General features: G+C 37.2%; 3 protein-coding genes across 5 annotated transcripts in view; 1 reads left to right on the forward strand and 2 right to left on the reverse strand.

Moving 5' to 3' along the window:
- Positions 1–485: 485 nt before the first annotated feature.
- The window catches only part of LOC110443292, a 40,328-nt gene continuing 12,878 nt past the window's right edge, over positions 486–27,935 (reverse strand). The window contains exons 1-3 of one of the 3 annotated variants that reach the window (XM_021487433.1): positions 1,730–1,935; positions 1,377–1,449; positions 486–941 (exon numbers count right to left, since the gene is read on the reverse strand). In XM_021487433.1, coding sequence (XP_021343108.1) covers positions 811–941; positions 1,377–1,449; positions 1,730–1,855 — 330 coding nt within the window. In that variant the 5' untranslated portion in view covers positions 1,856–1,935 and the 3' untranslated portion in view covers positions 486–810. Of the gene's footprint in view, positions 1,088–1,376; positions 1,450–1,729; positions 1,936–27,935 lie in introns of those variants that run through there. The other 2 variants (XM_021487431.1, XM_021487432.1) reach the window with 2 other exon arrangements.
- On the forward strand, positions 14,821–16,179 carry LOC110443291. The gene is made up of 3 exons (XM_021487430.1): positions 14,821–15,029; positions 15,208–15,283; positions 15,595–16,179. Exons 1-3 carry the CDS (start codon positions 14,901–14,903, stop codon positions 16,053–16,055), a joined length of 666 nt encoding a protein of 221 aa, XP_021343105.1. The 5' UTR covers positions 14,821–14,900; the 3' UTR covers positions 16,056–16,179.
- Positions 23,546–27,886, reverse strand: LOC110443290. The gene has a single exon (XM_021487429.1). It carries the CDS (start codon positions 27,814–27,816, stop codon positions 25,399–25,401), a length of 2,418 nt encoding a protein of 805 aa, XP_021343104.1. The 5' UTR covers positions 27,817–27,886; the 3' UTR covers positions 23,546–25,398.

Consider the following 27,935-nt stretch of genomic DNA (forward strand, 5'->3'; position numbering starts at 1 on the left):
ATTCAATTTTTTATTGGAGTGAAGCTTGCATAAGAAAAACAGCATTGATGACGCTATCGGTCCTAAAGAAAGTAAGCAGAAACTAATTGAAGGGTAGTGTCGAGAGAAAATGAATATCAATATGGATTAATTTGCATAATTTGTTTTTCAGACTTGCGAAAGGTACAGATGAAGCAACCTCAGGCGCCTGTAGGATGTAAACGGTTCCATTTGCGATCCCGTGTTCCAGTACAACTACTGAGTTTTCTAAGCCTCCATATCTCCCTAAATAACCAACTGATAAGTCCTTCATGTTTTAAGTGCTCCTTAATCAAATGTTTGCGTTCTTTATATATCAAAAAATGAATATTTCAAAATCTTCATTTCAAACAAGTTGTATCTCTTCAACAGTTTGTGGCAGTTATGATGTACAACATATACTTAGTGTCTGGGCAGTATGGATACCAGATACATGTACAAAAACAACGACGCACAAAGATTGCGTATAACTTCAAAAAACTGTATTAAGAATAAAATAAATAAAATAAAATCAACTCTCGAAATATTTGATGTGGTCCTATATTGGCAATTCCGATATTGCTCTTTCACCTGATTTGTTGTACGACTGGTCACATGGTGCGTCGCGGCTACACATTTTGCTGACGTAGTCCCTTTTCTCTTTTCTTATTGGCTTGTCTCTGCGCGTGCAACATGACCAGATCAAGCATAACTTCCTCGTACCAGCGGTTCAATCGAAGGAACACACGTGCCATCCTGTGCTTAAATCTGATCAATATGCAGGGCTGTTTGTTCAAGTTCACCTATTCACCGTTAACCAATATGATGGAGGGTCTGTACTGTTGTCTCGAATAACCAGCGGAGGGGCTGCTTGTTGGTTTCTTGGACGAAACTCCAATGTACGTTACCAAACTCTTCAAAGTGGCTGTCTCGACATTTTCCTCCTGTGTAATTTTATCAACAACACTGATCACGACATCTTCGTTATATATTGTATCGGAGGACACACACTGGTCTAGCGCCATGTCGGGTTCAACCCAGGTATCTTTTGGTTTTAGGTCAGTTGTAAAAGGAGTTATACATGTAGTGCCTGTCAAAGATAAATGTTTTAAAAACAATTGAGAGACATTCGGCAAGCTTTATGATTTTTTTTATTTAAGTGTATATACAGTGTACATGTATATTCATGTATATAATGAGACGCAGTTAACTTGAGGTAATTTTATGTATTGTCAATAGTAATAAATATGTATTTATATGCATCAGACCGTGTTAATGCAATGTATTTTACAGTATGACAAGGCTCTGGAACAATACAAATAATAAACGTCTTAAGGGAGTATTTCAGATATACCACAATACCTTATTATTGGACTTACCATTGGTTTGGTCCCCCTGTTCGTCGTGACTTGTGTTCCGACGATTAAAGACATCTCCGTATGATTGTTCCGTCTGAAATAAAATTTATTTTGGTTATGCTTTCTTGTGTAACATGAAAAAGAATAGTGTGCTTCAACTGGGGATTGAACCCTCGACCTCTAGGTTCCTAGTCGGACGCTCTACCACTGAGCTAAAGGGAAATACCCTCTAGCGCGACCGTGATCCTATGTACAATTAAAATCTGCAACACTTGTATTTCCCTGTTTTCATTTTTAAGAAAACTATTAGATCGTACATTCTATTATCAAAGGTGATCTTGTATTGTTTCGACATAACATCACGTGAAGCTTACCTGATTCGTTAATATCCTAGCGACAATAGGCTTCGTCTTATTTACCGAGTCTGCTGTGATACCGGCTTCCCGTGTGACGTTAGTGTTACATGTAATGTGATCTAAACAACTGTCCGATTTAGACATTATTCAGTGAAATGTTTGTTATAGATTATATGTCTACATCTGTTTGTGTTTTTCCCGCCTACAACAACACACAACAAGCATACGTCACGTGATTAGCAACGTCACATGGTTAGCAGCGTCACGTGATATGAACAACATGATTGTTCATGAAGAGCCTAGATCAAAACCTAAAATGCATGTAATTGTTTTACGAATGTACCAATTCAAGATTGATGCAGGTTAAAATTGAATAGTGTATTTATTTAAGGAATGGAATTTATTTTTTTAACATTCATGAGGTCATAACAACATTGGATTTCTGTACATATTCCATGAATCGTGGGAAAATGTAAAACTTTCGTTGGGGTTCCTAGCAACAGCATGACAACATAACAAACAGAATATAGTTCCATTTTCAAAATTTAATTTGTAGAATTTACACAAGTCGGATATGAGTATCTTCACGGTGGACGTGTACCAATTACGTCCTGTGCTACCTCATTAAAGTGTATCGTTATGCACAAATGAATGTCATATTCGCCAATGGGTACAAGCATAAAGAATGTAAATATATTGAAAATATAATCGGAAATGCCATATTGGAGAAGAAGAGACAGCATAGGTCAAAACCGAGGTACACAGTTATCTTATACGTGTAAAAGTAGCGGTTAGTCGGTACATGTGTGTCTACAAATAAACATGTACTTTAAAAACAGTAAAGGTCAGCGACATGCGTGAATACCATTCAGAAATCTAAAAAAAATGCGTGCTTTATCATAGATAATTGTTCTGTGATAAGTCTGCCGTTCCATCAAATTTCCACACAGATGTACCGACAATTTCCGTAGTAGTGTGCTTGGTAGTCGATACGTGCTTTTCATATTGGAAATAATTGGACAAGTTTTCCTTTATAACCCAGCAGCAACGTTAAACATATCGGGTGTCACCCCAGTGGAACTTTCCTCTCAGTTTCAAGTAGAAAAAATGTCAAATATGGCCAAAACAAAGATACTTGTAAGTTTTTAGGTAGTTTTCCAAATGGCTGAACGTATTCACTAAGTGAGCTTTAACGTGCAGACGACACGTGGCGGCTCTTAATAACGCAGTATGATGTTTAAATATATATACCATCAAACATTTGTTTTCCCCAAAGGGACATTTGGGCAGCTTTATTCTCATATAGACTACGTTAATATTTACCAAACAAACGGCTTGTCGTTTCTGAATCCCATCTGTTGGAGAATCACGCTTTATCCACAGAGTCGACGGTATGTCTTTCTACCGATCATGATTTAGAAAAAGAAAGACCGAAAAACCTAAATGGCTGGCCCTTTAAGGTAGATCAATAGTATACATGATACAGTGTTTAAAATGGCGAGTAACTCCGCTTTTGGATTCCAATTAAATTCCTGATTAGATTGCGCCCTGGAACGTAGAAATGGGGAGGGGAAGTCTTGGTGTTAACGTGTAGTACACCATCTAAGATATCCCTGACAACCGTATAGGGCGTGAAACGTTTGATAGTTCAAGTACGTACATCATATACATCAAAGCATTGTGTAGGTACGAACATAAGACCATCTCTATAACTAGTGACCTGTTGTAGGCGGAGTGGCTGTACAGGACCTGACGAGGAATCGAAGGCCAATATATCTCGGGAACCTACCGTCAAATTTTACCGCGCCTGCTTGTACACAGTGTCGGAGGATACCCATTTATAAAGTAACCGTCAAAGATTACCCCCATCGTATAAATAAGCTGGAAAGTCAATAAACACGTCGTATACAACATTGATTTTGCTATGTTTAATCCACAGAGAGTTGGTCCAAGTAATAAAACTCCATTAAATGGCGATTTTAGTCGTTTATTTATAGACAACCTGGAAAATCAGTGATCTTTTATTAACATGTTCTAGAGGGATATGGGAATTAAACCGATTAACACTGCTCCATGTATAACATTAATGTAGCCCAATTTCTGTGACGAAAAAAAGTGGTACTTAAACATGTTTTCGTAAAATTACTATTCTATATAGGTTAATGAGGACAGCGTAGCTGGCAAGGAAGATTGTTTAACGTGCTGAAGTGTCGATAATAGTCTAGCTCGGATTTAACCCTGATATATATGCATTGTCCTCTCGTTAAAGTCACTTATTTAATATTAGTGTTAGATCACGCGAACAGTTTTTAGAAGGTATGATTTTCGTGCTTGATGTCGTCAGTGGCACCTACTCAAAACATGTCAAACCCCACGTTAGTGGTGATTTCAATGGTTACGGACATTTGTATTTTTATTTGTGATAAGTGAATTCCATTTATTTCACCTGACTGGTTGATCTTGTTAAGGCCTAATACCCATAGCCATCCAATTAGACGGTGTATCTAAAATTAATGTAGTTTAAAGTTTTGTAACACGATTCTGATTTCATTAATTTTATAAATAAATCACATCTTGTAAATATAGGGCACTCAGATTACTTTATAATGACTTCTCAAGCAACTACCCCCATCGTATAAATAAGCTGGAAAGTCAATAAACACGTCGTATACAACATTGAATTTGCTATGTTTAATCCACAGAGAGTTGGTCCAAGTAATAAAACTCCATTAAATGTCGATTTTAGTCGTTTATTTATAGACAATCTGGAAAATCAGTGATCTTTTATTAACATGTTCTAGAGGGATATGGGAATTAAATTCAATTTATTGATATATGGTATCCATATGGACTTTGAGTGTTGTGAAACACTATACCTATTATCAAAGTAATATATGAACAATATGTGTGTGATATTAGTAGTTGATGTCTTAATGTATTGCATTTTATATACCATGTATATGTATGTGTATATGTATATATCGGTCAAAAGCTCTTCAGAGCTTATGTTATTTTGTTATATACCCACCGACTCTAAATAACATTTATCGTAAATTTATGTTTCTCGTAGATGCTTTTTTTACAGAAAATGCAGCAGTGCAAAAGAGCAAAGTGCACGTTTTGTTAAGTTCAAATACTCTCCAGATACAACTCACGAACATTAAAAACCCGTTACAGACAGAGGCCCAGCTTTGTGTATACGATGCTAGTCTAGGCTATTGGATGTTAGTGTGTTACACTTTAAGCCACGGTCACATCTTACGGTCACGCACGTAGTTTATCGTAGTGGGGGATGACCGTAGTTGACTATAGTAGACCGTAGGTGACCTTAATAATATATAAATATCACATTCATGAGAGGGCGATATTGCATATTTTCACCCCAAGGAAGCATTGTTGACCGAGGCGAAGGTCAACAATGCTTCCTTGGGGTGAAAATATGCTATATCGCCCTCTCATGGCACGGCACTGTGTTGTATCTTTAAGCAAGATACTTTATTCTATCATATTAGACCGATATATCCGCATTTCCGGCGGTGCTGGAAAATTCTATTCGGCCCACGGGTCTGGATCGCTTTCACGCGCAGACTGGCGGGGGATTATAGTGACTTTTCGGGGTCATGCTATTGTTCATGACGTCATTTGATGACGTTTTGTTGTCAGTCAGGGTCATTGACGTCATTAATAATTGCCATCCGGGCTTCATATGCAAATTGGAAAAAAGCGGACAGTTAACAACTTTACTAGAAGAGCCGCTGTTTTTACGGGTTATAGGTAATTAGCAAGAAATATAATCAATCAATTCAAACCCTCGTGATAAAAATATTGATCATAAGACCCTCGGCAAATCCGCGGGTCTCCCGCTCAATATTTCATCCCTCGGGTTTGAATAACATTTTCTTGCATACTAGACCGAGATATCCGTATTTCCGGCGGTGCTGGAAAATTCTATCCGCACAGGCTGGCGGGGGGATTATAGTGACCTTTCGGTATCACGCTATTGGTAGTGACGTCATTTTATGACGTTTTGGGGTCAGTCAGGGTCATTGACGTCACTAACAATTGCCATCTGGGCTTCATATGCAAATGAGAAATGTGCGGACAGTTTACAACTTTACAAGAAGAGCAGCTGTTTTTACGGGTTTTAGGTAATAAGCAAGAAATAGAATCCATCCCTGATGTGAGGTAAGGATAAGATTATTCAAACCCTCGCGATAAAATATTAAGCAAATTACCCTCGGCAAAGCCTCGGGTCTCCTCCTCAATATTTTATCCCTTGGGTTTGAATAACCTTATCCATACCTCACATCAGGGATGGATCCTATTAAGCAATACCTCACATCAGGGATGGATTCTATTACTCCATACCTCACATCAGGGATGGAATCTATTATTCCATACCTCACATCAGGGATGGATTCTATTACTCCATACCTCACATCTGGGATGGATTCTATTATTCCGCTTGTTCCAGTCTACTCAGCAGTAAATGAATACGTGGTTGGGCAGTGCTAGACTTGTATAATGCTAGCTGTGAGCGCTGAGTTGGCACCACTGGCTGTATGCTTCCCATCCTCGATATCCACGGGTTACGCTCACTTTCGTGCAGAGAGCGAAAGTGAGTGAAACCCCTGTATATCGAGGATGGTTGATCCCCAGAGAGTTGAGAAAGATATTGACTTGTTGCAAAGGCCTTTTAACCCCAGAGAACAATTTTATAACCGCTTTGAGTCGACCTACAAACTATAGGTTGTGATAAAGCGATATATAAAAACCTCGAATTATTATTATTTATTATGATTTTGCGAATGACCGTGGTTAGCCCAAATATGTTCAACATGTTCAAAATATGTCTAGGGTGTGTTTGGATGCCAATACACTACTGTGTCCGTAGTTTGAACATAGTTGACCGTAGTTGGCCGTAATTGACCCTACTTGACCATACTTTAACGTAGTTGCCCGTAGTAAGACGTAGTGCGACCCTATAGTAAACCTTATCCATTTTGCTCGTTGTTCAACGTAGTTGGCCGTGTTTACACGTAGTTCTTCCTTCTTTTTTTTTTTTCTTTTTTTTTTTGCCAATTTTGAACCTACCTCAACATAGTTGACCGTAGTGGCACTACGGTCAACTACGTTCACATGAACTACGGTCAACTACGTGCGTGACCTTATGATATGCTACATGCAGGTACATGTACATGTACTATCAGTATATGCCTTCAGTGTTCTGTAGAAAACAGGTTTCCGGGGTAACTAGATTTCATGGACACTGGATACCATGGTAACTGCTTTGTTTATAATTCTTATTAATATTATTTTGTTTGCATATTGTTTTAATGTTTACTTCCTTGTTTCGATGTCTTCCTCAAAATGACGCTTTTTGGCAACGTTCTGTTCCACGGTGAAGACCAGACGCTAGATCTAGAAAGTAGAGGGCACATCCACACACATGGAATCCTGTATGTACACTGTACATTGTATCTTGAGGTTCAACATACCCCCTAAAAGATGTAAAAGTCAACCCGAATTCCAACCCCCTGGTAAGTCATACTCACAAACCCTTATTGCAGATCGGAATATATATATATATATATTGAACTTGTACATACATGTAAGCTATTAGAAATGTACATAACCAGGTTAACGTTGTCAATAATTAAGCATTGTAGCGCGCATTATGATTTGTTTGCTTGCAAAGCTGTGTCATTCAAATAGATCATAAATACCATACAAAAACAGTTCAATACTTATATTTATGTTTTCTCTGCCTCTTATGTTCTTTTTTAACTTACAATTTATATTTAAAATTTAAAATTCCCGCCTTATCGACAGTCCACACAAATTCGTTCAATAGTTGGAACAGCGTGTTGTCGCGTGCTGATTGGCAAACAAAGTATTACTTTGAAATTTTAACAAACACTTAAATTTTATTCCGCAATTCAGTATCAATACAATTGCGTATGCTATGTCTTTAGTGTGATTTAAGTTTATCAATAGAACTCTGAGCGGAAAGTTAGATTTGAAATTGTTTCCGTTTTTCCCCGGAACAAATTTCGCGCATGGTTAGATACGGTGTACATCGTACACCCTACCTTTCCCTCCACGAGGGGGTTATTTTTGGAAGTTAATTCGAACTTTTCCCTTCGCTCATTTTCTGAAGAATCCAGATGTGAATTTATTTGTTGATTGTATAGGAATCTGACTACAGTCGGTAGATTCTATAACAGGCTCGTTATTTGACATGTCGTCAGAAACTGAGGAAACCGTGGCTGCTAGACGCGTGAAACTGATAGCGTTTGAAGTGAGTGAGCTTGCGACGGAGCACAGGGGCTCGTTACAAATGTCTGAAATGTTTATGTGTGCTGTGACTCATATCAGTAGGCCTGTAACATATGTATCAGTAGGTCTATAGAATATGTGTATTTCAGACATTTGTAACGAACCCCTGTTGATCAGTGCAGTGTAACAGACGATATTTCTGATAAATTGCATGATTGTTAAAATTGTTTCCATTGCCGGCATTGGTGATTTCAACCGATGTGCATTTTGTACGATATTGCAGACCTTGGTCTTCTTTTTGTTGTTATAAAAGTATTTTTTATTTTATTTTTTATTTTGCACATAAAATTACAATGACATTGTCAAGTCTCACAATGCCCAGCGATATTTCAGCAGCCGTCATGTTTATTTACATTGAATATTGTAGTTCCGGTTAGTGTTGTATTAATACGCTAATAATAATGTTTCGTGCTGCATGGTAATTTAAGTCCCATCAACGACAAAGCTTTCAAAGAGGCTATATAGTGACAATGCCATGCAAATGTAAATATTAAAGCATTAAGGCTGCTGTCTTCATAAAAATAGCTCACCGGACTTATAACATGTCAACCTCTTTTGCGACCCAACTGAATACTACGGAATGACATGTTCTTTAAAGTTCGTTTGTATATATACCTAGGTCATTTATATATCTAGGTCATGCTAGATATGTTATAAACATTATCGTACTTTCCAGTTTCAATATTTATAACATGTCTAGCGCATTCATAACACCACAGAATGCTTTCAAATGGAACATCAGCAAATGTTCATTTATTGATTTAGGTTACTTATCTTTTGTTTTCTTATCTATAATCTACTAAAATATATTACCAGGGGATTTATTATGATTTTAGTGGCTTCGCTTGGCTTCCTCTCAACAGCTAGAAGATGAGAAATAGAGCTCCGCATGCCATAGGATTAAAAATAACTTTAAATTGTATGTCATTTCTTAGCACTCATTTGTGTCGCAAAAGAGATTGACATGTTATAAGTCCGATGAACTATTCTTATGTGAACGTCAGTCTTAAGCCTTATTTTCGACTACGTTACCATGGCTATGTATTTTTTTAAAGCCAATGTACAAGTTCAATATATTGAAATTACATATATAAGCTCCGATTCGTAATTTGAGGTCTTTGAAAATGATTTATCATGGGGTTGAAATTTTTGGTGACTACAGCATCTAAAAGGGGGCCTTTGAAACCTTAATACGCATCGTCCTAGCCAAACACTTCTTATTAAACGACAACCAGGTGAGTAGACGTTCTTGAATGTAAAATAAGGAAAAAGGGTAACGTTAAAAGGGGCCGGGGGCACCACGACTGTGTGACGTCACATGTACAATTTGCCTCCCTGAGTGGTGTTTAGCGCACCACGTCACATCCACTTAGGCAGAACTCATGGCGAATAACTCCATCAATTGGTTAGATAACATTAAGTAAGCTGTTTTTACCCCCGTCGTATGTACCCTCAGCTCTCTTTAGCTACCATTACAATAGTTAGTGTTAATTCCAGGCTAAGCAACGAAGGCTGACAGAAATTAGGCGACCTGTATTCCCGACGGTGTTTCCAATTTATGGCTCTTTTGTGATGGAATGGTTAGCGTAAACATTTGGGTCGTGTATTGGGTTCTACGTAAAGTTCAGCTCAACCGACATTAACAAAGAGGAAACGCCCTGCCTGTCAACGTTTACATCATTACAACATTTTGAAATATGAACTTTCTACAGAACTGCAAACTTGAATTCATGAAAACCGCAAATAGCATTGTCTGATATCTGATTATCTCCCTTTGGGCAGAAAACGTTTAGATTTTCGGGCAGGAAAAGAGTCGTGTCTTCCACTCAGTGGATAACAAGCACAAACAATAAACACAATAATTGATGAAGTTACACACGTGTGTACCGTACAAACTTACTAACGACAATATGACATTTTTTTTCTATCTTTTTTAAGAAGTTAAATTTACAAAACATACATTTTACCATAAAACAATCATCATGTATTTACAAACTACATGTCGTGGTTTTTATTCCTTTTGGTTTGATAATGAAAATCGGGGGAAAAAGAATCATATAGAGGCTAGACATTTGGACCCTTAGAGGAGATTCTCATCCTTCCTCCAAGGTAGGGAACCTCGAGCTGTCATATCATTTCAGGTTCAAACGTACAGGTACGTACATTAAAATATCAACTGTTTAAACGTGTAGATCTATATCAATAACTTTCATTCCTTAGCATGATTACAGTGTGATAACCGACGAACACCCATGATTGCGATGGGAAATATGACCGGGGACAAATTGAATTATGAGTGGGTCCCGAACATTTTCGCGCCATTTTAGGCTACGGTAAAGTTACATAATTATCAGTTCTGTTTTGACGTCGTTTTGTCGCAAATGTTCGGTTTAAATTTTTCGTGAAGCAAATTGAACAATAGGGTGGGGACAAATGAACAACGTTCCGTAGAAAATGTCAACTTCATTTAAAGAACAATTTCAGACATGTAATAACAGGAAAACCACATATATGTGTCCATGTTCCATGCATGACCGTAAGTGTAGACGTCTCAAATTGCACTCGTTTATTGTTCGAATGGATCAATTTCAGACACTCGGGATAAACCAATCAGGATCACTCGGGACAAACCACTCGTACATTGTATGTCCACGCGTGCAATTTGTGAAGTGAGATAAACACATGTATGGTACTTCGTACTTATTACATACCACTAATGTACAATGATACATACAGAATTGTACATGTTTAGGAAAACCCAGGATTAGTGTGATATAATGTACGGGACTTTGCTGCACAACAGGTTGACATACATGTAGTTAGACCGGAATTAATTGACAGTTTGACACTGCTCAAATCGAACTTAAAATAAGAATAACTTGATACATGTAATTCCATTAAACTGACATCATTATTTCTTGCCATAACATGTATGCGATACACTTGTAGATTGTGCACGTGGAAGTGTTAATATAAACTTTATTTCATTCCACATTAAGTTGCATGACAAGCATACAAGTACAGAGGAATTGGATCCGGAAACAAGCTGAAATAACTTATATAAATCCGTTTCCGAGAATTTATCTCATTAAATTAAGGCATGATGGCATAGTTACTGAATTATATTGAAAGAAATATAAACACTTAAAACAGTAATTTACTTTTAAACATAGTTCCAGGGATATTTGAAATGTGAGTAAAAGAAGACGAGGGGGGGGGGGGGGGGGGGGNGGGGGGGGGGGGGGGGCGTATAGATTATAGATGCCCGTGCCATTAAGAATAGAAGGAGAGGAATAGAACTTAGTCAGATCTTTTAGAATGGATGATGAATACATACATATAAAGATTACATTAATTTTCCCTAGTTACAAAATAAATACATGTACAATATTTGCTGATTTTTGAAACAAAAGTATTTGTACATGTATGACCGTACGTAAAACTAAACCGATTTTTCTATTATAGCATTAAACAAAATGTCAAAATTTAGTTGTGATGTTTAGTGAAATTTAAAAGATTCCGTGATACAAAAGGAAAAGTTTGAAAATAATGTTAAAATTATCAATACATGTAAATTTCTGTAGACATCATAATGGGGTAGTTACAAAGTGTATAACATAATCAGGTGTATGGCATATCTATCTTCTTTTCTTTTAAATGGCATTGCTGGTTTTATTTCCATAATCGCTTCGTAGTCAAATAGAATATAAATTGCATGTTACAACATTGTTTTTTTAGAATGCTAGAAGGATGTTGAGAAACGATGGACGATTTTTAAGAATTATTGGAAAAAAAATATGAAAGAAAATTTCCAAAACAGCATGTGAAGCCTCCACGAAAACCGAATGATAGTGAAAACAAAAACGCTCGATAAAAAGACTTTTTCCGAAATCAAAAGAAAGGCTAGGTTACGAACCGATCTCCAAGTACCAAGATTGATAAAATGTGAGCCGAATATCGAGAAGTCAAGTAAGGACACTTCCAAGGAAGGCGATAAAACTCTTTGAGACGAAAACAGCACAACAATTAAAGGAAAATCCAAAAAAGGTCTAGCATTACTCAAAATCAAAATAAACCACGAAAGCAAATATTTCGAATCAAACAATGTACTCGCTGATTTTTTTCAGACAGTTTTCACAAAAGATCATGATCAGACAGTGTCAGAATTAGAAGGGAGGTGTCGGTCTAATTTCTACCCAGAAGATAACCCCGGAAGTCGTAGAGAAGAAGTAGAAAAACTAAAAAACAAAATCAAAATCACCAGAACCGGATATGATCTATGCCAAAGTTCTAAAAGAGACTTCCGATTGTATATGCCGTGCCTTATCATTATATATAAACATCTATTGATACTGAGAATTACACGGAGATTTAAATTGTGCAAGTCTGGAAGGAGGCTTCGAATCATAGCCAGTTAGTCTGACTAGCGTTGGGTGTAAAATACTAGAATCAACAATCAGGGATGAATCGATGAGTCATATGAGAAATAACAATTTCTTCAGCAACCTCAATTTGGTTTTATGGATGAGAGATCGACAGTACTTAAGCGTATCAAAGTCATTGATAAATGAACAACCGTCCACATATGGTGCGCAAAACTGTGCGATTTAATAATCGTTCGGCACGTTGTGCGCTTCTTTCCGCACAAATGTGCGATTTGGTACATTCGGTCAATCAATATTACGGAATGCAAAAATCCAGAAGGCTCGTATGTACAAATTTCTCATCATATAAAGAGCTATGGCGGGTTGCTATGCCTATTTCCCCAAAGTTGTGTCCGCGAGTTCGCGGGTGCCACCGCGTACTGTCATGACGCGTCCTCAGGTATTTTTATACAGGTAGTTTAGCTCTATCGGAATCCTGTGTCTAATAATAGATTATTGTAAACAGCCGAATTCAAGGCCATGGCTATTGATACATGCGTTTCACGATAAAGACTCAAAATGCTTATTTTTGCATTATTTTCATGAATTTAAAATAAATAATATGCTGTATTTAACACAAGATCGTACAATCATTACCAACAAGTTTTTGAAAGGATTTAATTTCCATTAATACTGCCTGCGTCGTGCTTTCTTACAAAATACGCATCTTGATTTTGTTTTTCCTGCACATATGAATGGCAAAAATGATATACATCATTTTCGAATAGAATTTCTTACATGTGTATTGCGACCCTTACTTTCCATTTGTGCTACAGTCTTCCTGCATTTCAAACAAATGAGACTGTCCTCAACGATGAATTTTCCCGTATTTTCGGAAATTATTTGCGATCATAACAGTTCATTTTTATTACCTTGGCCTTTTTTTATTCTGACGCAACAATCTCACATTCATTTGGTATTTTAGCATCATTTGTTGGGTTAAATCAGATAGATAAATTCACTCGTGTCAATTGGAGGGTAAAACAATTCATAAATATTTTTTTAAATGATGTCTTATCTACAAAGCGTAGCTGTACTGTACACGTGTACAATGAGTTGTTGACATGATTGCATAGAAGATAAGTCAATAGGTATATCATTAAAATAAAATAAAATGTTCCATCGGTTTGAAAAATATTGTATAAATTAATTAAGGAAAAAGATTACATGCCTAAATATTTAAATTAAAAAAAACCACCTAAACGTGGATTCGAACTTGCACCGTCCATTTCGTCTGGTCACAAGTTAACTTCGTTACACATTCGGCTACATCGGAGAGAGACGAAGATGGGAATACAAACTGTTTTAACCCAAGAAACACCTGTCGCAGTTTAAGAAACTCGCTCACCACTGTTTTTCATTATTTTGAGCATTTTCCCAAAGGAGGACCACTTCTCCGGAATACGATTTTTTTTTTTGCATATTACACCACGGAATAAAAAAGTTTATTCAAAAGTTGGTCCACGGATGGGAAAGTGTTGATACCGTTTTTTTAAGTCTGGGAAACCCCATCACTTTCATAGATATAGTGAATATGGCTATATTTGCAGTATCATATTAACAATACCTAATATCTCAGCAGTTCAAAAATTCATATACATCTATTCTATGAATTTTCGCTGCTAGAAATTATTTATTCATTAATAAAAAAAAATCCGTTTTCATAAATGCCGACTTAGGGAAATATGGGCAAAGTTCCGCCATAGCCCTTTAGATTTTATTCAGTTTTTCAATGCGTGTTACGCAGAATTACAGTGACCGTTAGACTGTCAAGAATGAGTTTGGCTCCCAGGTAACAGAACAGGTAAATAACATTTTAATGATTGACATAAGTTTTACCCGGTCTGTGCCTGAGAAAGAGAGCTGATATACAAACGACGTCATAACTTTAAAATATATAATGAGTATTTACGGTTAAATATAAGAAAACGTTTGTTCACGCATAGAACTGTTACCATGTGGAACAACCGCCCACCGGTTTTAGTGACAACTTAACAATGTCAGTATGAAAAAGATTATCAATGAAAAAATCAACCGCAAAGACATTGTTTTAAAGAAAAAATAGCAAAATTACAATTATGATTATGAATATTAATATTACGAGCTGATTGTCAAAGCATTGTGAATTCTGTACATATTTTTTTTGTATATTGTCAGATTACATCTATGCATCAGTAATTATATAATACCCATGTTAAACCACTATAATTTAATCGGCGCATTTGTCTACAAGAACCATAACACGTTGCATATTTTATGACGTCGATATTTGGTATTGTTCTTATCACGTGATGTTATTATCAATTGACGCTGCTAGCCACGTGACGTTGCTAATCACGTGACGTTTGATTGTTGTTTGTTGTTGTGAGCGGGAATAACACAAATAGACATAGACATATAATCTAGTACTAAAATTTGCCTGAATCATGTCTAAATCGAACAGTTGTTTAGATCACAATGACACTGACGTCACGCAGGAAGCCGGTATCACAGCAGACTGGGAAAATAAGACGAAGAAGCCTGGTGTCACTAGAATACATGTATTAAGAGATCAGGTGAGTTACATTATATATATTGCCCAATCGATACATAATAAAGTTTGACAATAGGATGTATTTTTATTTGAGGACGATTTCGTGTTGGTGTTATTGTCACCGCGATCCAAGGGGACAATTGATTAAAATTTTGAAATAAAAATGCTACCAAATACTGTAAAAATACATTTTATTTCAGACGGGACAATCATACGGAGATGTCCTAGATCTTCATCGTCACACAAGTCACGACGAGCAGGGTGACCAAAGCAAGGGTAAGTCACATAGGGAACTATACTGTAAGGGCATTCCCAAATGTTGTCTTTAATGTTTAATATTTACTGATCAATACTCCTTCATTTTTCTCATAACGGGTAGAAAAAAATCATAGAACGTTAAGTAAATTCTTTATAATTTACATATCATTTCTAAATTGCACAGGCTTTTCATGATATTGTACACTTGTATATACATTTGTACATGCACATTATTGACAATATTTAAAATGATATTTGTATATCAGTTCTATCTATATCTATGTTACGGATTACATTCTAATTGTTTTTTAAACATTTATCTTTGACAGATACTACATGTAATACTCCTTTTACGACTGACCTAAAACCAAAAGATGCCTGGGTAGAACCCGACATGGCGCTAGACCAGTTTGTGTCCTCCGACACAATATATAACGAAGATGTCCTGATCAGTGTTGTTGATAAAATTACACAGGAGAAAAATGTCGAGACAGCTACGGAGAAGAGTTTGGTAACGTTCATTGGAGTTTCGTCCAAGGAACCAACAAGCAGCCCCTCCGCTGGTTATTCGAGACCACAGTGCAGACCCTCCATCATATTGGTTAACGGCGAGTGGGTGAACTTGAACAAACAGCCATGCATATTGGTCAGATTTAAGCACAGGATGGCACGTGTGTTCCGCCGAATGAACCGCTGCTACGAGGAAATGATGCTTGATCTAGTCATGTTGCGCGCGCGTATACAGGCTAATAAGAAGCGAGACGAGGGACTACGCCAACAGAATGTGTAAACTCGATGCACCACGTGATAGAATCTATGACGGAAGAGAGGAATATTGGGATGTTTTGAAAGTTGATTTAACGAATTTATTTATTTACGTATTTTTTATTTTGTTATCATTAAAATCGTTATGAAATGATGGATAATCGATTGTTCTTTGTTGTTTTGTACCTGTTAGACCTACTCCTGAGACAATTTGTACAAGATTTACGTACGCGTAAGACATTTCGTACGTGCTATGTGCACGTCTGAGACATATAAATAAAGGAACAGATATGTATACTGCAAAGTTATATTTTACGTTATATGCGTAATGCATTTCATATATGTTCTGCGAGCACAACAGGAACTTTGATGACAACCAGAGCAAAGGGCAGTTCAAATCGAACCATCACAAACAATTACATGCAAATATTTCCCCCGCAACATTTGAGATAATAAATCTATAAGTATTTACAGTCTCTTCATATTGATAAGTAAGACGGTATATTTTGTACATCTGTCTACAATTGACAAGTTAGACGGTACACCTGTATTCATATTGTATGGTTAGACGGTACATATTGTACATCTGTCTACATATTGTATGGTTAGGCGATATATATTGTACATCTGTCTTCAAAGTGACAAGTAAGACGGCACATCTGTCTTATTATTGTTAGGTAAGACGGTGTTGTACATCTGTTTACATATTGACAAGTAAGACGGTACACCTCTCTACATACTGTATTGACAGATAAGACGGTACAGATTGAACGTCTGTCTACATATCGACAAGTAAGTCGGTACAATTGCCTACATATTTTCTATCATGAAAGGTTTACTCTACAGACATCCAATTTGAATACTTAAACAAGTGTTTTTGATCTAAGATTCTACAAGTACAAATGTAATTTTATAGATAATTTGTCTTTAGAGAATTACAACAAGAACCTCTGAGTTATAGTCGATCTCCATCATAATGTAGAGTTAGATTACCGGGATGTGATTCAATGTGATACATACAGAATAGACTGTGTTTCTACAACGAGAGATTATATTCTTCAGCTATCACCGCGCCCTGTAATCAAAATGTCAAATCTCCGTATCGTGTACATGTATGTGTTAGAGGCGCCATAGATGGCATGCCCCATGTTTATATAAAATACATGTCGGATTGTCGGACCCATGTTTATACTTAGTCCGACCACGTTTTGCATTTATTTAGACATTCTGTCAAACATTGTTATGCAATGAAGGTTTTCTATCTCAAATTGTGATTGTTTCGATTTTTGGCATATGGAAAACAGGAAATCCGAAGCTCTATCTCCTCTCTTCCTCCGCAACCTTGTTTCTAAAACGGCTGAGAATGATCTTTTCTCGTCTGACCGTTAATACCGCGCGACTAAACAAACTTCTGTGTACATACAATACAAAGCGATACGTTAACAGCAGAGACACATGTGATGAGCCTGTGTAGATTGTTTTAATAATTAATTTATTGTAATATATACCCAACTTTTTAAAGTCTGCCAACATAACTATAGGTCGTGTACTTCTGAATACAAAATAGACACATACATTAAAAATGACTGCATAGCTGTAGACGGGGAGCTGAATATGTTGAGGAAATGACAGGTTTGGTCAAAAAGGAAGTGAACGTGATCAAGAGGCATAGAAGAGGATAGCCCAGACTTAAATAATTAATAACAAAGGCTGAAGTTATTTGTAAAAAAATGTAGCTAGATTCAGGTGCACATAATTGTCTACATTTTTGTAGTTGAGGACTATTTACATCGCCTTAGTGGAGACTACGGTTAAACATAAGTTCGACGGTCTTAGGTACAGTACATGTATATGATTTTACCGAATAGCGAATGCACGTGTTTTATTACGTCAGGACAGGAAATGCACGTGTTTTATAGCGTCTCGACGGGCAATACAAACCATCACACACCCTATAATGTACCATTTGGAGATATAATGCATTACTGTAGCAAATTTGTATAAAGGTATCAAGCTGTACAAATTTCGCGTGCTGCACGCTCTCAACATGAATAGATTCATTTAAGCATTGAACTGTTTTTGTATGGTATTTATGGTCTATTTGAATGACACAGCTTTGCAAGCAAACAACATAAAGCGCGCTAGCGCATTATGAGTTGTTTGCTTGCAAAGTTGTGTCATTCAAATATATCATAAATACCATACAAAAATAGTTCAATACTTATATTTACGTTTTCTCTGCCTCTTATGTTCTTTTTTAACTTATGATTTATATTCAAAATTTAAAATGCCCGCCTTATCGACAGTCCACACAAATTCGTTCAATAGTAACAAACACTTCAATGTTATTCCACAATTCATTATCAATACAATTGCGTATGATATGTCTATAGGGTGATTTAAGTTTATCAATAGAACTCTGAGCTGAAAGTTAGATTTGAAATTGTTTCGATTTTTCCCCGGAACAAATTTAGAGCATGGATAAATACAGTGAACACCGTAAATCGGACCTTGCCCTCCATGAGGGGGTTATTTTTGGAAGTTAATTCGAACTTTTCTCTTTGCTCATTTTGTGAGGAATCCAGATGTGAATTTATTTGTTGATTATATGGGAATCTGACTACAGTCTGTAGATTGTATGACAGGCTCGTTATTTGACATGTCGTCAGAAACTGAGGAAACAGTGGCTGCGAGACGCGTGAAACTGATAGCGTTTGAAGTGAGTGATCTTGCGACGGAGCACAGGGGCTCGTTACAAATGTGTGAAATGTTCATGTGTGCTGTGACTCATATCAGTAGGTCTGTAACATATATGTCAGTAGGTCTATAAAATATGTGTATTTCAGACATTTGTAACGAACCCCTGTTGATCAGTAAAGTGTAACAGACGATATTTTTGATATAAAATTGCATTAGCGTTATAATTGTTTCCATTGCCGGCATTAGTGATTTCAACCGATGTGCATTTTGTACGATATTGCAGACCTTGGTCTTCTTTTTGTTGTAATAAAAGTATTTTTTATTTTATTTTTTATTTTGCACATAAATTTATAATGACATTGTCAAATCTCACAATGCCTAGCGATATTTCAGCAGCCGTCATGTTTATTTACATTGGAAATTGTAGTTCTGGTCAGTGTTGTATTAATACGTTAAGAATTATATCTCGTGCTGCATGGTCATTAAAGTCCCATCAACGACACAGCTTTCAAAGAGACTAGATAGTGACAATGCCATGCAAATGTAAATATAGAAATGATGACCGAAAAGACTCGATTAATTTGAATTGTGAAAGTTAGTATAATATACTGTAGTTGTTACATTTGTACGTATATGATCAATCGATTGAAGATGGGAACTGCACCTATAACTATGTGTCAAAGTATAAACATAGGCCGGACAATTTACATGCATTTTATATAAACGTGGGTTGAACTACAAATGCGTGTATTGTGCGTCAAAACGCCTTCACGTTTGATACACATAATGTATCATTCGCACCGTGATAACCGAAAAGTACCATAACTTGTCATACAAAATGTACTTGTAACAATACAGTCTATTCTACCACATTGTGTTCTGTCAACACTCCATAATGACGAAGGTTGGCCAGAGTCCAGACGTTCTAAGTCTACATATCTACAGGTTTATTGTTACATGTGTTCATTTTTCTGGTAAAATTAAAACGCAAAATACTTATGTAAGGAATCAAAGTGGTGGTCCGAAAATTATACTGGTTGTAACAAGGTGTACTATCTGTCTTGTCGGCTATGGAAACTAATGTACGGCCTGACATGTTTGTACCTAGCCTGTCAGCCAATACAGAGGTTTTGTCTTACCTATTAATGTATACCGCACAAGAGAGTCTTTCAAGACAGATGTACTCAAATGTATTTTTATGATTAAATAGAAAACAATTCACAATTTATCTCATAACGTATATATATATATATATGCTTCTCTTTATAAGACAGCTGTGTGATGAAGATGAGAGTACAATGTACACGTCGGATTAATATCAAAACGTCTCACATTAACTTATCATTTAGTGTATCATATCAACCTACATCTACTATCAAATAAACCTTATACATTCTTTATCAAATACTATTTGTTTTAATAAAAGATCGTTTTTTAATTCAACAAGATCCTTTATTAGATAAAACTGTTTGATACATTAAGATTCTTAATCAGGTATAATACTTTTTAATACAACATTGTCAGTTAATCTTCAATACTGTATCACACAACACAATCAACTGTCTCTAATTCATGAAAATCTCATTGATTTGAACGACTGTAAGTGTGAAAGATATTTGCACCTGGCGCTAGTCACGACATGCTGTAAAATACATGTAGTATGTATTTCTGTTTATCGTAATACTTACGAGCTACTTTAGGTAGCTCTGTACAGTAGCGTACGGTGGCCATGGTTGATATTTTTGTACAATGAATAACCCCTGTAATATTACATGTATCAAAAGTTAAGATAAAAATCAGCTCTAAAATTGGCATATACATGATGAATTGGACTATATGGGCTTCACATTAAAAAAATCGAAGTTGCCTTGAGACTACAGTTTTGGCCATTTACGAATCTGTGTCTACTCAACAAAAGCTAGCTTTTCGTGTAGTTTATTTTTGTACTCAGCACATGTGCAAATATTGTGAAAAATGTAGTTTGACGACCTATGCTTAAACGTGAGTTTCCGTGACCGAGTAGGTGATATTTAATTTAAGGCAGGTTTTAAGAAAAAAAATACTACTTGCGTGGGTCAAATTTTGGGTTAAAAATCATGTTTTTTTGGCATTTTTTGGCGGTTTTTGATTTGGTAACCATGGTTTTCACAAGTCCCAAATCTGGGGAAATAACTTTTTGAAAAAATATTCATTCTTCTAAAAAAAACGCATTCAAAATGTAGTTTACGAATATATATATATATATGTAGGTGTGTTGTGCAGGATGAATCCGCTATCCATGTAAATCCGAGAAATGCCCTTTATTTTAAGGGGCAACCCATTTTTACTGTACTCTGCTACCTGAAGTTTATATTATTTGCAAGGAAAAGGAGACAAAAAGATATGTATTGCACACTACGTTGTACACAATGTTTAAAGGCTATTTTGATATACATGTACAAAGGGGGTTAACTCCAATAGTGCGTCATCACACCAAGTTCCAACTAATGTATTTTAATCGATAACGAGCACTAATTCCCTCACCATCCAATCTTATATGCCATTGTTTAGTTGGATACTAATATCTCTGCCTATGAAATAACGTACCTTTGTTAAATAGGCTAATTTCCATTGTCTCATTGTACATCTATCTTAACATTTGAAAAGTTTGTTATCTTTTTTAAACGTAGGAAACAATACTTATCACTGATATCTCTTTACTCCTTCCGCTGAAATCGTCCTGGTGTAAGTTTTCGTGTTAACAAAGATAATCTGTATCACATTATAAGGTACGCCTGCCATTAACCGCACACAATGTAGAATGCAATTCATGCTGTCATTGAATCAAGTGTAAATAATGTCTAGAGTGTCAGATTGTAACAGCTTTACATCTTATCCTTTAAGTTTTCCTCGTTTACTAAATAATAAACAATCTTCTACAGAATATAGATTTGTTACAAGATAAAGTACAAAGTTTATCAAACGTATGGTGTCAAACCGATGGTATGCTCTCAGACAGGACATTTTAAACACCCGTTGAACAAGGAAGATGAAACTATAGTTATTTCCTGTCTTTTTAACGATAAACATTCTTAAGAAAACAAATTATATAGCTTTTATAAGCATTCAAGGTTACAGAAAAATGTCAAAAGCTGACATAACTCGTCCTATTATCGAGCGTATTTGGAACGTACATTGTACATGTACAATACACACGTACAGAAAACTTATTTGTAACGTTAAATTAGTTATACTTTAGCCGGTTTGTTTGTTGCTTCTCGTGTATTATACAATCATCAGGGGATATTGATTAATGGCTTCCCTGGAAACCGGGAATTCGTCCGCTTGTCGATAAGTATAGGTTAAAAGTTAAGAAATGCTTTACGTTAATCCATAACAAGTGTGTGGAACGTTTTTTGTCAGTTTCATAGAAAATTATTTTGGTCTGTAAATGAAAATGACTATAATCTCTAATATGTTTTAGTCTATAATAACATTTGATTGATAGATACAGGTAATCATGCTTTCTAAGCCTGCATGTATATATCCACATGTACTACATGTATATATCCACATGTACTACATGTATATATCCACATGTACTACATGTATATATCCACATGTACTACATGTATATATCCACATGCACTACTTGTATATATACACATGTACTACATGTATATATCCACATGTACTACATGTATATATCCACATGCACTACTTGTATATATACACATGTACTACATGTATATATCCACATGCACTACATGCATATATACACATGCACTACATGCATATATACACATGTACTACATGCAGTTTTTGAAAGTTGAATTAATAACAAGAAAAGTTGTAACATGAACATTTATTGTCTTCGTCAACATAGAGACTGCATAGAGAATACTGCTATCTAAATAAAAAGTCTATCTATCCCAATTAAGTACTGACAACATATAAAAGAAAATGCAAATGACAATTTATAGAAATTGCAAAATGTCATAAATGCTAGAAAATCACCAGAAAAAGGGGGTATATAAAGCAAGAACAGCCAATATTTGAAATACAGACCTAGACATTTTCTAATAACTATGACTGTACAGTTTACTAATGCTAAAAGTGATCCCATTCCAATGTATCTATTCTTAAAAGCCCATGTCTAATCCAATTTTCTTTGCCACACGTTACCATCAGTGGGATAATCCACAGCTCAACGACCAGACGTTACCATCAGTGGGATAGTCCACAGCTCAACGACCAGACGATACCATCAGTGGGATAATCCACAGCTCAACGACCAGACGTTACCATCACTGGGATAATCCACAGCTCAACGCCCAGACGTTACCATCAGTGAGATAATCCACAGCTCAACGACCAGACGTTACCATCAGTGAGATAATCCACAGCTCAACGACCAGACGTTACCATCAGTGGGATAATCCACAGCTCAATGACCAGACGTTACCATCAGTGGGATATTCCACAGCTCAACGACGAGACGTTACCATCAGTTGGATAGTCCACAGCTCAACGACCAAACGTTACCATCAGTGGGATAATCCACAGCTCAACGACCAGACGTTACCATCACTGGGATAATCCACAGCTCAACGACCAGACGTTATCGCCAGAGGGGCAATCCACAGCTCAACAGCTAGACGTTACCATCAGTGGGATAATCCACAGCTCAACGACCAGACAATACAATCAGTGGGATAATTCACATCTCAACGACCAGACGTTACTATCAGTGGGATAATTCACAGCTCAATGACCAGACGTTGCTATCAGTGGGACAATCCACAGATCAACGACCAGACGTTACCATCAGTTGGATAATTCACAGCTCAATGACCAGCCGTTACCATCAGTGGGATAATCCCCAGCTCAACGACCAGACGTTACCATCAGTGGGACAATCCACATCTCAACGACCAGACGTTACCATCAGCCGGACAACCCACATCTCAACGACCAGACGTTACCATCAGTGGGATAATTCACAGCTCAATGACCAGACGTTACTATCAGTGGGACAATCCACAGATCAACGACCAGACGTTACCATCAGTTGGATAATTCACAGCTCAATGACCAGACGTTACCATCAGTGGGATAATCCCCAGCTCAACGACCAGACGTTACCATCAGTGGGATAGTCCCCAGCTTAACGACCAGACGTTACCATCAGTGGGACAATCCACAGCTCAACGACCAGACGTTACCATCAGCCGGACAACCCACATCTCAACGACCAGACGTTACCATCAGTGGGACAATCCACAGCTTAACGACCAGACGTTACCATCAGTGGAATAGTCCCCAGCTTAACGACCAGACGTTACCATCAGTGGGACAATCCACAGCACAACGACCAGACGTTACCATCAGCCGGACAACCCACATCTCAACGACCAGACGTTACCATCAGTGGAATAGTACCCAGCTCAACGACCAGACGTTACCATCAGTGGAATAGTCCCCAGCTTAACGACCAGACGTTACCATCAGTGGGACAATCCACAGCTCAACGACCAGACGTTACCATCAGCCGGACAACCCACATCTCAACGACCAGACGTTACCATCAGTGGGACAATCCACAGCTTCACGACCAGACGTTACCATCAGTGCGACAATGCACAACTCAACGACCAAATGTAACCATCAGTGCGACAATGCACAACTCAACGGCTAGACGTTACCATTAGTGGGTTAATCTACATCTCAACGACCAGACGTTACTATCAGTGGGATAATTCACAGCTAAATGACCAGACGTTACCATCAGTGGGGCAATCCACAACTCAACGACCAGATGTAACCATCAGTGGGACAATCCACAACTTAACGACCAGATGTTACCATCAGTAGGAAAATCCACAGTTCAAAGGTGAAATACTTCGTCGGTCTCCGCTATGAAAACGTGCCCACACTCCTTTTTCGTCATGCACTATAATACCCGACCAATCCAATTTATTACAACCATATGTATTGACAATAAATGGAGAAAAAAACCTTACGTACTTCATGTTTTCATATCTATGCAACCTTTGTATCATACATACTTTATCGTTTTACCCATCAAAGAAACAATTAGATATACACTTCCAACGAATTGATGTAATTCATATAAAAATGGTTAAATCAATACACACTCGCAACATGCATGCTCTCTCTTTTTTTTAGATTGGGCTTCCTCGTTTTATCCAGGGTTTTTTTCAACTCGGAATGACAATTAAACTATAGCATACGTAACTTTAATTGTTATTATTGATCAAATGAACGCTAATATGACAAACGTTTCAAGCAAGGGTCATTCTACATGTACTACCAGAAAATATAGCAAATACCACAGTTTTACATTATATGCTTAACATATTGCAATATTTCGTTTGTGTTTCAATTAGAAAAACTTACAGTGTTCGTGGTATCTTCAAGATACAGTTCAATTTAGAATGTATGACAACAATTATTTAAAATATCCAGCATACTATAATTCTATCATCGATTATAGTCTGTCCTTGCCAACGTACTGTTCAACTGTAGTTCACAAAAATAAGTTTGATTCCTAATCATCTGGTACAAACTAGTTCGTCAAACGTTAATTACATTTTATGATTTTAGAACAGTAAAAGATTGTGATAGAACGACATATTTTAAACATTAAAGAATTAACAGGATTTCAGTTATATGTGTTCATTGTCACCGTCGTCGTCGTCGTCGTCGTCGGCCTGAGAACAGTAATCCGAAATTAGCTGTTTTACTTCTATTTTCCAATGTTTGTTGAATCTAGGGCTGCTACGGGAACACATACCCTCTAACAGTTTTGGCAACAGACACACAAACAAGGTGGTGGCTGATTGGGTAAGTATCGACAGTTGTTTAAACATCTGAAAATTGTGTATCAGATATACTGACAGGAACAACACAAACGCCAGCACCATGATCTTAATGAACGCCTTCACCATCTGTACCCTCGGGGGTTTATACCGATTTACTATCAGGAAGAACAGCTTCAACGGGATGTAGGTCACTCTGTCCACTACCCGGAATATTCTCCTCGGACTGTCCTCGTGTTCTGTCTGATAGATCTGACACAAATCACTGACCTGCTGAAACAGTCTGCTGTAGACGTCGCGGACATTGTCGATGATCTCATGCATGTACATGAGGATGGTCACGCCGAAGATTATGTAGCCGTATGAGTAGTTCGGGAAGGCAAAAAGTCCGGTGTAAGTGAAAACGGCTACACGCGACAGGAATATAAAACTCCCAACGAAAATGATACTAAACATGTAAATCATGAAGAGCATCATCCCCAGCATTAGTGGCATGATAACCACCAGAAGTGGAAATCGAAAACAGAAAGTCAGAGTTTTCAGCTTACGCCATACTGCGAAAATATTTGACCTCAGAAACACTAAACTGAAAAATGTTACTGGTAATCCAAAGTATATCACGCATGCGCAGATCTCACAAACACAAAGAGCGAAGTACAGAGGGAATATGAGAGCAGCTATGGCATTGGAAAGACGTAAGTTGCAAAACCGCTGGGATTGAATCTGATAAGTGTACCTCCAGAAGTCAGAATTAAGTAGCATAAAAAAATTAGACGTCATTGTTATGTACATAAGTCTGTAACCAGTCACACTATCGTGGGTGTTCACTGAACCGAGACGTTGTTGGACATATCTGGGCATCGTTAGAGGAGACGTGCCATCAGACTGACTTTGAGGAATACCAGTCTCCAAAAGGTCTGCGAGATCTCTAGGTATACACATAAACAATATCATTCCTAGCAAGTACAAACAAGAGGCTTCATACGGACCGCCGAAGTTACTAAGGAAGTTACGCTTGCTTTCTTCATATCCAGCCAAAACTGACAGGAAGTCCATGGGTGTACCCTGTGCTACGCTGGCCACGACAAAATCATACTGGTAGAGATAGTGAACGACCACTTTGAGAACAATGAAAATTAAACTAAACAAAGCTGCCAGAAATCGAACAGTTCTTGACAAACTGACCGGAAAACGGCGACCAAGGATGACCAGGGGGTAAGTTAGGACTGCCCACACTGATATCGGATTTGTAAACAGCCAATCACAATCTGGATAGTCATTGGTCCCTATAAGAGGTGTATATTCGTCTCTGCGTCGTTTGACACCTTTTACCAATTTATCACGAATGTCTGCACTGCACATGAATAGAATAATAGGAAAATAAGCGAACAGAATAGTTCCTAGGACAAATGGAACAATCCACCAGACCTCGTCATAGGTTAATGGTTCCGGTGGACATACCAATACTGACCGGTTCTTGTTATAACTCCACTCCATGTGGCAGCAAATGTACCCGGTAGCTTCCAATGGACAAATCATGTGTAAACACATTTTGTACAATGCCTCGTTTTCTATGTAAGTCCGAGTTTTGAAACAAAAATAACTAGATTCGTACTTCATGCGCCCATGTTGACTTAACGCTTTTGATAGTTTTGAAAGCGCCAGTCCTACCCTACCTGTGGTGATTTTCTTCCCCACAAATACTGAACAGTTGTTGAGAGAATTAACTTGTATATCTATTGGATATGGCGTTATATGAGAATTGGCTGCCAGTAACCCCATGGACCAGACGCTATACTCAGGAGGCCATTTAAGGTACTGCAGGGCTCCTCCGGGGCCTTTGTATGTCCAAACCCATTGCTGAGGCTCAATCACACACTTAGTGTACGTAGCATTTCCATTACCAAAGAATTGTAAATATAAATGAACAAAATTGTAATTGTTTTTGACGACTTCATACACGAATTTACACAGTGTTTCGTTGTCAATATCCATATTGCAGTCTTGAGTCGTGTTAGAAAACTCGGGTTCATAGTTCCCAATCCAATCTAAACATTGTTTCGGTTGGTCGGTAGCGTTAAATCTTGTAAATGAAGGGTGAAAAATCATCTTATGTGTCAGCAGCCCTGGTTGTTCTCGTCGATACTGTCGGTCCTGTTCCTTGGCATTTGAAAATCCACACAGCACAACACCTACGACACATATTACCATAAAGCCATTGACTGATGAAGACATCCTTGTGATTAAATATGATGAACTGAGCATTTCAACATAAAGTTCTCTCAACGCTCGAGTTGTGATAGATTGTGGAACTGTTCATGAAATGTTGAATACTTCCCGTGTGTTTGCGGAGAATAATCAACGTCCTTATTCTTTAAACAAAC

Source organism: Mizuhopecten yessoensis, unplaced genomic scaffold, assembly GCF_002113885.1.
Source record: "Mizuhopecten yessoensis strain PY_sf001 unplaced genomic scaffold, ASM211388v2 scaffold716337, whole genome shotgun sequence".
NCBI classification, from domain to species: domain Eukaryota; kingdom Metazoa; phylum Mollusca; class Bivalvia; order Pectinida; family Pectinidae; genus Mizuhopecten; species Mizuhopecten yessoensis.